We start from the raw sequence: 11,642 nt of genomic DNA, 5'->3' as shown, positions 1-11,642 counted from the left end.
AAATTCTATAGGTAGGCACAGCTGCCTACTGTGTCAGGAGGAGAGGTAAGTGTGTTGCTAGGTCATGCTGCTCTTGAACTGGAGAGGGACTGCCTGAGACAGTATTTTGAGGCTAGGGAGAGATGTGATTTTAGAACTGGATGTGGTTTTGGAATTGGGGTCCAGGCACAAGCACCCAATATAGCATGAAGGCAGAATTCATGATTCAAAGAAAATCATATATATGCCTGAATGGTTCAGAGCCACAGGATATAAGGAATTCTCTAAGTAGAAGGCAGAAGAATTAAAGCATTTATTCAAGCTCCAAAGTAGCAGACCCATGGATCAGTGTCCCCAATTTGATATCCTGGCCAAAAGCTTCCAGGCCCAATAAGTCCGAATCACAAGAGTAACCAGGAGGTTAAAGAAAAACATTATGACATTAAACCAAATCATATTTGAGCTTCCCCCCTCTGGCAAGAAGATTACCCACTGGCCTCAACCCTTCCTCAACACTCTCTGGTCAGCGCATGGGTCAGCCTTGCTCTCTCAGCACCACCTGGTGCTTCAGCTCCTTTGGCTTTGGCTGATGTTGCTGTGGCTGCCACTGCTGCTGCTTTTCCTGCCTTCACCATGTCTCTTAGAGCACTAGTGACCAGGGTCAATCTCCAAGCTGTGTTCTCTCTTTTTATACAGTTTCAGACGTCATCAAAAGTCACCTGAGTGACCAGAACTTAAGCTCCTATGATTGGTTCTGGTCTTAGCACCTCCCCTTAGAACCCTGGGGGCTTCAGGCCCACATCAGCTTAGAACCTAGTAAGTAGGAGTTTGGGGCAAACTTAGGAGCAAAGATCTAATCAGACCTCTCTTAGTTTGTCCCACCTGGGGCCCCACCTTAAGCCTATTCAAATAGGCAGGAAAGATCTTCTCATTTACTGATCGCCTTTACATTTGTCCCCAAGATCTTTCATGTCCATTACATAGGCAACTTGTGTCTAAATAGGTACAAACTCTTTTTCTCCCCCTTTTTTTTGTACAATAGAATCCCCCTCGAAATGAACACATCACTTCCGCAAAATACTTAACATAATATCTCATCATCAGAGTGGCCACATGGCTCACTTCTTGGCCCCTAGATCTTTGTATCCATTACATAGGTCAATGGGAAATGGGTGTCAAAAATACCATAACAAAAAAACAATACAGCAAGGATAATACAAAATAAGTACACAGAACAATATCATCATTCCCTGCCTTGAACGAATAGGGCTCAAAATCTTGGGGTAAGGGGTGAAGGTCTCATTTTCTATAGCTTCTTCTTGCTGAAATTGGACATAGAGCTGTCCCTGCCCCAAGAGACCAAGAGTCCCATTCCAGAGGTCAGTTCTTTAGCAAGCTGGCAGGAATTCTAGGAATTCTAGGTGCTTAGGCAATCATCTGAAAGTGTAGGGTACTTAGGGTACTTAAACCTAAAGGAGACAGAACTAGCAACAAGGTTAACCAAAACAAAGAACAAGAGAGTAGGCACGTATGGGCTGTTGTCCTTCAAATATAATCATCCCCATTCTAGTTGAGACTCCTATTATGCAAAAATTCGATCTCATAGCCTAACTAAGGTAGGAAATGTTTTTTTTTTCAAAGGGAACGAACCCCAAGGTACAAACTTTCATCTGTTAATAACACAAGATCACCTGCCCTCCAAGTGGCTTGTAGCCTTTATCAGCATCAGCCATACTTCTGGAGTCCATGAATCTATTATTATAGCCCTTTTCATGGCAAAATATAATCCCTTCTGAGGGATTAAGTTGATAAGCCTGGCCCCAGAGGACTGTGCTACAGATTTGGCAGGAGGGGCTGGTGAGGAGAAAGAAGAAGCAGATGGTGGCTGCTGAAATATTGACCCAGACAGAGCAGAAGACTGCCTGCTTGAGAACTTTGGAAAGGAGAGAGAGGTGAGTTGCCTTCCAGCTGACAATGGTGAGATGAGGGCAAAGGTGGAGAAGTTCCTACATAGATATGTGGATTCCGGCAGCAGCCAGGAGAGACCAGCCAGAGGTAGACGACCAGGATCCCAGGGGCTTGGAATTCAGCTCTGGGGCAAGATGGAAACTTTTCAGCAAGGAGCCTTTTTTTGGCCTCCCCCAGGCCTGTTTGGGACCTAGGAGGGAGGGGTGGATTTGTATATGGTGGTGTGGGGGAAGTGCCTTGGACCCCACCCTGTTACCTTTATTGCCCAGCCGCCCCATAGGATTTGGAAGCGGCAATTGGAACAGCATGGAGAGGACAGACCCTGAACAGAACTTCGTTTGGACTTTTCTTTGAGTTGGGACTTCGCATACCAAGAGGAAGCCTGTAATTGCAGTGTGGGGAGAAGGAGACATCCCCAAGAGAACTTTATTTGGACACTCTGTATTAGCTAAAGAGATTAACTTGCTTTGACCTAGGGGTGGACATTTGAATTGTAAACAAGTATTTGGGAATGGCACTGAAAGATGTTTTGCTTTGTTGTGAATGATATGTTTTAGTTTCTTGCTTGATTGGATCACAATGTATAATGCTTCTATTTATTCCAGGATCCATGGCCATTTAATTTAGATTTTTGTTAGGCCATGGAACCTGAAAGGAGAGGAGTGTATTAAGGATTGGGATGGGCTCTTAGCACTTGTTCAGCCAAGTACCCTTGAAGAGTTTGGCCTTTGTTTCCTTTGATTAATTCAGTGTCTTTGATTGAGTCTTACTAGGTGCTAAGCCCCCGCCCAAACCTCTATCTATTTAGGTGCTAAGCCTATGTGGGTGTGAATTGGTGACTAAGGTGGGGCTCCAGGTGGGGCAAATAAAGGGAGGTGCTAACAACAGAGCCAATCGAAGGAGCCTAACTTCTGGTCACTCAGATGACATTTGATGATGTCTGAAACTGTATAAAAAGAGAAGACAGAGCTATTTGCTTGAGGCTCTCACTCCTGGAGGTGCAGGACTCTGAGCAGTCACTGTAAGGGCCTTCCTGCTGAACTCAGATGTTGATGGCTTTCTTGGTAACTATGGATTGTATTTGGTCTGTTGATTTTGTATTTTGCTTGTATTTGCTCTGAAGTTCAGGGTGCTGGCTTTTCCTTCTGAAATAAGTGAATGATATTTGTATGCTGGATTAAATTGAGATTGTTAACCCCTTAACGTTGCTTTCCTTAGTAAAGCAGATCAAAAGAATTAGGGCTTGCAACATTCTGTGAGCTGGTTGTTGTTGGTTTTACACCCCCACAGCAGCCGCTGGATGAATTGTTACAACACCCAAGCACCCCATCAAAACCAGTTCCTTGCGATTTTGAATCCAACTCTCCTTCCTCTGGGACAGATGATTTCTAAAGCATCTTCTTGCTCTACATTCTAGGTCTGGTTGAAAAACCAGTGAATGTCCTAGAGAACAGATAATGACAAGCATCACTTCCCTCAGAGCAGAGAGGCGAGAGACTGCTAGGATGGAGAATACTATATGTGCCAAGTGCTGTAGCTCAATCAAAGATTTTTGTCTGTCTGCTCTCATTTGTTATAATTGATGGTCCAGTCTAGTGAGGGGAGTGGGCAGGAAATATCTAAAGGCAAAAAAATATGAAATGACAAAAAATAAAAACCCTGTGACTGAGACCTTGATGAAGAGGATAAAGTCATAGAAAGTGTAGATCTGGTAGGTGGTACTGTTGCCTCGGTGACATTGATGGTGGGGCCCACTATGTAACTCCCTATCCTGAATCCCTGGCTTCTCCTACTTCTAACCCACATGATACTGTTCTGTTTGTTGCAGAGAGTTCTGGGAGTCCAACTTCCTCCTTGAGTTTTGAAGGAGGCTTTGTAGTGGAAGGACTGTGAGGAGTGGGGTGCTAAGCCTATTAAAGGAGCTTCAGAAGAAGGTGGAACTACTCTTTCCCTTGTATAAAGGCTTAAGTAACATGTGCATTCGTTGTAGTTCTCTCCCAGCAGCATTTAAGGAGCATCGCCTCTATGCACAGCACACACAAGTTTAATTGAATCTAATGCCATAGGGATCTATAAGTCTAGCCTTCAGAAATTAAAATTGAGAAGGATATGGACTGCTCACCATAAGCAAAGGTGGAAATCTTTGATAGAGGAACTCACTATCCTGACCCAGGAAGACAAATCCAGAGAAAAGGCTTAAGCTGAAAGTGTTAGCTAGGCTGAAAGAACCCAGATCTTTGGCTAGCTTAGTATCTAGAGCTGAGAATCACTTTTTGGGGAAAGAAAAGTCTTCTTAGCACTATGAAGAAATAAGTTAGAAACCAACACTCAAGCAGAAGTTCTTAACTTGGGATAAATGAACCTATTTAAAAAGATTTTTGTTATTTTTATATAATTGGCCTCCTCAGTAATCCTCTGCATTTTATTTCATGCTGAATTTTAAAATATTATTCCTAGAAGAAGTCCATAGGGTTTAACAAATGATCAAAGAAATTGATCACATGGAAGAGGTTAGAGGAACAAACAGGAGAACCAGGGCAGAGGTATCCTGCTGGACCCATGCAAAAGTTTCTGGCTTTTTCTAAGAGGAGTAGAAAAGGCATATATACTTTATATTAAAAGAAAAATGGATGCACTACGTGTTTTTTCCTTTGAGGAATAGCTAGCCAAAGATTTCTGCTGAGTCAGAAACTGGAGGTGATAACTAGCATCTATTTGAGGAACATTAGGGTGAGACTATGACATCATGAATATCCCCCCAGGTACACCTGGTGGGAACAGCACAATAACACTGTCAATCCTACAGTGGTCTCCATTATACTTTTCTGTGTTTGTGCTCTGGTCCCATGTGTTCCTTGCATGTGCCCCCATCCACCCATATTCCCTACATGTGTCCACTCCAAACAGTGATGCATGAATTTGTCGGCTAGTGCACCCCAGGTTTATGCCAGAAATGTTTTTGTTGCTATGTTTCTTAGTGTTCTGTACCATTAAATATATTTAATGTTAAATGATTATTTCCTCTGTCTATTAAAGTTAAATTATGGGGCCTGTGAACTATGGTATTGGAAAATGCTGGCCTTCAGAGTACCTTGAAAGTAGGGAAGGGTTATTTTCTGGGGAAAACCAAACCTGTGAGTTGCAGTAGGTGGTGGAAATGCACAGAGGCACTACACAAACACCTAAAGTTTGCTTGCCGAATTCAGTTGTCAAATAAAGGACATTGCTTTGGGACTTAGAGGAGCTAGCTTCAATTTTCCTCTCTACCTTGGTTTCCTCTTTTGCAAAATGAGGACACTGAAATTCTCTGAAGGATCACTAAGGATTCTACCAACTGCAAAATTTGATCATCTTCAGCTGTAAAATGACAAATTTGGAGGAATCAGGATGGTGCAGTGAGTAAATTTCTGCATTTGTGGGCAGCAGACTTGGATTAAAATCTCCATTTGCCACTTGCTACCAGTGTGACCTTGAGTGGGTCATTTAGCCTCTGTGGGCCTCAGTTTCCTCACCTGTAAAATAAAGAAGTGGGATTAATCGGCCATTAATATCCCTAGCTCTGTGATCCCAAGAGAGAATCAAGGAAGAAAATATAGGTAAAGCTCCTTGCCAACCTCAAAGCACAAAATGCAGAATGCTGCTGCATAATCGGCAAATCAGTGCTTGTAAAACGGGAAGTTCTATACAAATGCAAGGCATCATTATTGTCAGTTCTCAGACTGCTGCTTTACTGCCCCCTGCCAGGCCCTTAGCCACCCCTTTCTAATCTCTTCTGCCCTCCCTCTTCTCTGCCTTCCTCCAGTCCCAGCCCTCTCCCCTCCACCTTTTGTTACAGGGTAGGTGGTACCTGGTGGCCCCAGATGGGGTGGGGTGTAACAACAAGGTGGCTAGCAGCAGCTGCTGAGGTGTAAGACCCAACAAGACCAGCAGCAAGAGCTGCCAGCACAGGTTCTTTGATCTGCTTTTCTAAGGAAAGCAACTGTAAGCAGTTAGCAATCTCACTTTAATCACACATACATATATCATTCACTTAGTTCAGGGGGAAAAGCCAGCACCCTGAACTTCAGAGCAAATACAAATAGAAATTACAAACAGAGACAATATCAACAGAGCAAACAATACAAACTAGTCTATCCATGGCAATACATAGTTACCAAGGAAGCATCAACATCTGGGTTTCTTCAAAGCAAAGGTGCTCCAAGGGCTACCCAGAGTCTCCACACCAACACTCTTCCAGTGAGTGAGAGCCCCAAAGGAAAAAAAAACACCAACGTCTGAGTTTATATACTCTGTTCAGGGTCAAATGGTGTCACAACATGTGACTTCAACCCATGTAAATGAGGCTTTCCCTTGAGGTAAGCAGGTCATCAAAGATTTAATCAAAGAAACAAAGGCCAGACTCAACAGGAGCACTTGATTAAATAAATGCTCCAAAAGAGAAAACAATAAAAAGTCCCACCTTAATGGGGGGGGGGGACTTCAGGGAATGGAGGCAGCTGCCCCTGCTGCTCTAGGAATAGGGGCTCTCCTATGTTGGAAGTAAATGGTGGAGACAGGGAGGGGGAGCAAAGAGAGAGAGCATTTTGCCGAACAAGCTTCACTACACTCTCCAGTGACGCCCTCACTCCTCTGTTGAGGTTCAGTCTCTGCCTACCTAGGGCCAAAAACTGCTGCAGTTCCATAATGTGTGGTGGAGCTGTCTCAAAGAATTCAGAGTCAGACCACCTCTAATCCAAGTATAGGCATTTATGGAGATTGAAGCCTCTCATGGAGCAGACTAAGTTCCAAGAGGAACCAGCAGCTTCAGAGAAAGCAAGACGGATTTTTGTATGGTAAACATGTAATTACATAACAGAAATTTACCTAGAATACAGGAATATGTTTAATACTAAAAAGGCAGGAGGATTTTGTTAACGGATTACGTAATGGGGGGGGGAGGTCCTAGCCTCAGTGGAACTGCGTAGGGGCTGTTATAGGGTGGTCAAGCATTCTGGTCACGTTGCCCTCCAACTGGCTAGCTATTGTGATCTTGTCTGGTCAAGATACATGACGTGATTGCGATTGCACACCTGTTTCGTGGGAAAGGGTCTGTGGGAACTGAGAGTTCAGGGACACGCCTGTTGTTCTAGTGAGCATAAGTTAGGACATTGGGGGTGGGGGGTGGGGATAGGTAAGTACAGTGGGCCTGTAATGAAGTTAGAATGTTGGGGCTGGCTGCAGCTCTATTAGGACTCCATCAGCTCCTCTCTTTTTCCCCACACCTCTCTGGAACTTCTTTCCAAAGGAGCGTCCCTTCTTAGCTTTGCAAGGTTTCACAATTGCCTCTTGGTAGCTTTCTTGACTCGGGTTCGCCAGTGCAACAGTGCCTGAGGATTTAGTCCAATCAGGAAGAGATGTGTATCGTGACGTCTTTGGTTGTTAGGCGGATTAGGCTCTCACAGGTTGGAGCCCAGATCTGGGTTTAGGAAGCTGCCGCTGAGAAACTAGATGGAGTTAAGGGCGGGTTGTTCGGGAGGGGGAGGAGAGACGTCTGCCCTCGGGTGGCAGCAAGTTAAGAGGAGAGATGAGTGGGAGGACGTTCCTTCTCCCCAGTATTTTGTTCTAAATGCCCAAGCACAGCTGGACACTGCCGAAGTTTCGGGGCTGCGGGGGCGGAGAGGTGGCGAGACGGTACGGACGGGGTGGCCTTGGCCGCATCTCTGGCCCCACCCCGCAGCACTGCCACGCTCTGGATGCCTATTCAGTCCGTGCGGAGGGTGGTTCCCTCTGTCCTCATCCCCACCTCTGTGATTCCCTAGTACAGGACAGTTAACCGGACCGAGCCCATTTCCCGTCGGTTCCACTTCTCTGATCTTGTCCAAGGCCCAGCCCGTATTTTTCCGATGTCCCTCGATAGAATGCTGCTCTCTCTGAACTCCCTGCCCTTGCATGTGGTCCCCACCTTCCTCTTCTCCCCTCCTTCTGACAGCCCATCTTTTCTATCCTCACTTTCTCTCTCTTCTGAGACCCCCGTGAAAGGACACTACGACACTCTGACAGTACCCACGCTGGTTTCCCCGGGCCTGAGGGTTGTATGTGTGTGTTTGGGGGGGGGGGGCGCGTGGGGGAGGTGGGCGAAGTAGGTGGATGGGGAAGGAAGGCTCTAGCTCTGGCTCCCGCCTCCTCTGTACCAGGCTTTCGCTTTCACTTCCCGTGGGCTAGGAGGCTTAGTCCGTGATCGGAGTGGGAAAGGGGACGATCATGGCGCTACTCGAAGTGTGCGGGGCTCCCTGGGGGCGTCAGGTTTCTTGTGGCACGGGGGGTGGACGCCGCCAAGATCCTGCACACTACAGCTTCTCCCTGAGGACCCCGGAACTGGCCGTCCCACGAGGGCTGCAGGTCAGTCAGGGCTGGAGTGCAATGGGACCAATGAGTTCAAAATGGCATGAGTAGAGGGGCGGAGGGAGGTAAGGCTAGGAAGGCATCCTTTCTGCCAGAAAACATCAACGATGTCAGTGGCCATGTGGGAAATGAATTGCTGAACTGTGAGTTTGAATCAAAGGTGGGAGTGGGGAGAAGGAGTTCTTTCCGGGTTCAGGGTGAGTTTTTGTCAAATCTCTCCTCTCTTTCCGCCCTCCTGACAGGGGGACAGATGTTCTGGTGGGAGGTGAAGGTCCTGTCTTATATATTGCCCCCTCAGGCTAATTCCCAATCTGTTGAATCCTTCCTCCCCTCCCATCACTCAGCCCTTCAAGTTCTTGTGCCCTGATGGGTGACTTTTAATGCTCCCCTTTTTCCTCACGTTGTCCAAATCCCTTTGCCTGGTCCACTCATTCTGAGGCTCTCACTGGCCCCCTCTCTCCTGTTTCTTTCTCTTTCCTCCTTTCACACCTCCAGCCTCCTGAGTTCCTTCGTTCCCTGGAGGCAGATCCTGCCAATCCAGTCCGAATTGAGATGGCTCATGGTACCACCACACTAGCCTTCAAGTTCCAGCACGGTGTGGTTGTGGCAGTAGATTCTCGGGCCTCAGCTGGGAATTATATTAGTGAGTTTGGCTGTTGGGACCTGGAGTCTGGACATCTTCCATAAGGGAGGAGCTTCCAAACTACATCTCTGATTAGGACCAGGGAAGGAAGATTTGGGGCTGGGAAAGGAAGTGGGTTAGGCTCTTTGCCTTCTACTTAAACCAGTGTTACATTGCTCTCCCAGACACTCTGCATGTGAACAAAGTAATTGAGATTAATCCTTACCTTCTGGGCACCATGTCGGGCTCTGCAGCTGACTGTCAATACTGGGACCGTCTCTTGGCCAAAGAGTGTCGGTAAGGGAGCCCCCCAAACCTCACCTTCAGCATCTGAATTTCTTCCTTTCCAGTCCTACTAAGATGGAATTCCTTATCCTTTCTCAACTGGCCCTCATCCTGTACTTATCTCCACCCACAAACCTCTACCTCACAAACCTTATCTTTCCATGGGACACTAGCCCTCTCAAATCCCACAACCTGCCCTCCAGATTAGTAAAATCTGTAAAAAAGAGAAATACAAACCATATGGACCTTTTAAAAAGTATAAAGTGTATTGTGTACAATCTTTGATCTTTTATTGAAAATGGACAGACTTAGGAGCTTTTAAAAAAGTTTAAATGATTTGCAAGTCTGAGGGCCCCTTTTGAGGGTACCCCTCATGCCCAGCTGTCTGGGGTTTTGAAGCCTTAGATGCTTCAAAATCTAACCTCCAAATTTCCCCTGATATTCGGACTCCCCAAAGGCATTTTCATCCACTGTTTCTCTCCTCACACACTTTGAGTTCTCCCTCTGCTGAAGCAGACCACTCTGACCTGTTTTTCCTCCCTCTCCCCATCTTCTTCTAACCCAAAACATTTAACACAGTGCCTGGCACATGGTAGGAACTTAATAAGTGGTTATTGACTTGACTAAAATTCCCTCCACCAACCTCTTTTTCCTCAGGTTGTACCGCCTTCGGAATGGGGAGCGCATCTCTGTGTCTGCTGCTTCCAAGTTGCTGTCCAACATGATGTACCAGTACCGAGGCATGGGGCTGTCCATGGGCAGTATGATCTGTGGTTGGGACAAAAAGGTGTGTTGCTTTCACTCCACTGCAAATGTGGACTGCCTGAGCTTCATTGTCCCAGTGACTCCACTTCATCAGACATACTAGATGTTACATGATAGATGTATGACTGAAGGAAACTCTCCTGCCCTCCTCCCCCCAAACAGCTGCTGTCTGAGTAGCACTTTATGATTCAGAAGACTATTTCCTCAGAAAAATCTATTGTGAGCATTATTATCCCATGTTTCAGATGAGGAAAACAAGGCTCAGAGAGGTTAAGTGACTGCTCCCCAGACATGGTTAGTAAGTGGCATCTAGAATTCAAATCCAAGTGTTCTGATACTAGGTTCATAGCCTTTCTTCTATGCCACCTGATTCCACAACTCCTTCCAAGGTCCCATGCTTCTGTTCAAAGTTCTACAAGAATCTCCCAGGTTCTATGATCATTGCCTTGGTTTTAGGCTTATTTTATGGCCACTCTTGAATTCTTTGTTGCCTCTCCCTAAGTCTCTCTTCTTTTTTCCTTCAGGGCCCTGGACTGTATTATGTGGATGACAATGGGACAAGACTCTCAGGGACTATGTTTTCCACAGGCAGTGGAAACAGTTATGCCTATGGAGTCATGGACAGTGGCTACCGGCCTGACCTTAGCCCTGAGGAAGCTTATGACCTTGGCCGGAGGGCCATTGTCCATGCCACCCACCGGGATAGCTACTCTGGGGGTTTTGTCAATAGTAAGAGACTAACTCCAACTCCCTTTTCTAGTCCCCTTAGAGTCAGAGATCAAGATGCCAAGAGGAAGTGGGAGATGTGTGTTGCCAGGGTGGGAGGGATAAGAGATATTCAGGGTACTGAATATCCTGAATAGAATCATGAATACAAAAGTGGGCTCTAATTTTAAAAATTTAAGGGGCATGGAAATTCTTCCAAAGGGGCTTGGACTAGTCATAAAGAGTTCTCCATCTCTCTTCCATTTTTCCATAGTGTATCACATGAAGGAGGATGGCTGGGTGAAGGTGGAGAGTTCAGATGTTAGTAACCTATTCCACAAGTACCTGAAGACCCAGGGCTGACTTTGGAGACTTCGGGATTGACCCCACTAGGAAGACTCAGGATGCTGAGGCAGCTGAGGCCCAGAAATTGGAGAACAGGATTCCCCCCAGCAGAAGAAAGGGCAGCAGCCTGAGCTCAACTGAGACAAAACAGACTTGAGGCACAATTCAATTTTCCATTGTTTTTCTGACTTGGCATTTTCTGTGCTCAGTCTTGTGAAATAAAGTAGATGCTTGAAAAAGGACTGTTATGGCTGAGTGGGGCTATGACTGTTAGGAGGGTTGTGGGATTGGGAAAGAGGGCAGGTAAAATGGGGACATTAGGATTCCCCTTAGGTATATACTTCGGAGTTCTGACTCTAAAGCTCAATCTTCTCAGACATATGGTCTCATTCCTTCTCAGAGTCTTCTATCTTCCTTCTTATCTCCAGGCCTAGCAGGGGTGGACTTTGTTTAAGGGTAGCACTGAGTAGTATCTCTTTCAGTTAAGAACCCCATCTTTGAGATCTTCAGAGTCCTTCTGTCCAAAGGGTCCTGTGAAGCCTCTCAGAGTATTCCAAAAAGGGGACAGAGAAAGACAAGAGTGAGTTGCTGA

General features: G+C 46.0%; 1 protein-coding gene across 1 annotated transcript; it reads left to right on the top strand.

The window, feature by feature from the left end:
• Positions 1 to 8,139: 8,139 nt before the first annotated feature.
• On the top strand, positions 8,140 to 11,292 carry LOC118856804 (proteasome subunit beta type-8-like). The gene is made up of 6 exons (XM_036767309.1): positions 8,140 to 8,325; positions 8,824 to 8,971; positions 9,136 to 9,247; positions 9,893 to 10,022; positions 10,525 to 10,729; positions 10,980 to 11,292. The coding sequence occupies exons 1-6, from the start codon at positions 8,188 to 8,190 to the stop codon at positions 11,066 to 11,068; spliced, it is 822 nt and encodes a 273-aa protein (XP_036623204.1). The 5' UTR covers positions 8,140 to 8,187; the 3' UTR covers positions 11,069 to 11,292.
• The last annotated feature ends 350 nt before the right edge of the window (positions 11,293 to 11,642 follow it).

This window comes from Trichosurus vulpecula, chromosome 7, assembly GCF_011100635.1.
Source record: "Trichosurus vulpecula isolate mTriVul1 chromosome 7, mTriVul1.pri, whole genome shotgun sequence".
NCBI classification, from domain to species: domain Eukaryota; kingdom Metazoa; phylum Chordata; class Mammalia; order Diprotodontia; family Phalangeridae; genus Trichosurus; species Trichosurus vulpecula.
This window is presented reverse-complemented; position numbering and strand designations above follow the sequence as displayed.

What these genes read in the sequence shown, in the direction of transcription:
- LOC118856804 (XM_036767309.1), top strand. Translation starts at nt 8,188, where the DNA reads ATGGCGCTACTCGAAGTGTGCGGGGCTCCCTGGGGGCGTCAGGTTTCT. An exon ending in CCGTCCCACGAGGGCTGCAG is followed by an intron (nt 8,326 to 8,823) that starts GTCAGTCAGGGC and finishes TCACACCTCCAG; the next exon opens with CCTCCTGAGTTCCTTCGTTC. An exon ending in CTCTTGGCCAAAGAGTGTCG is followed by an intron (nt 9,248 to 9,892) that starts GTAAGGGAGCCC and finishes CTTTTTCCTCAG; the next exon opens with GTTGTACCGCCTTCGGAATG.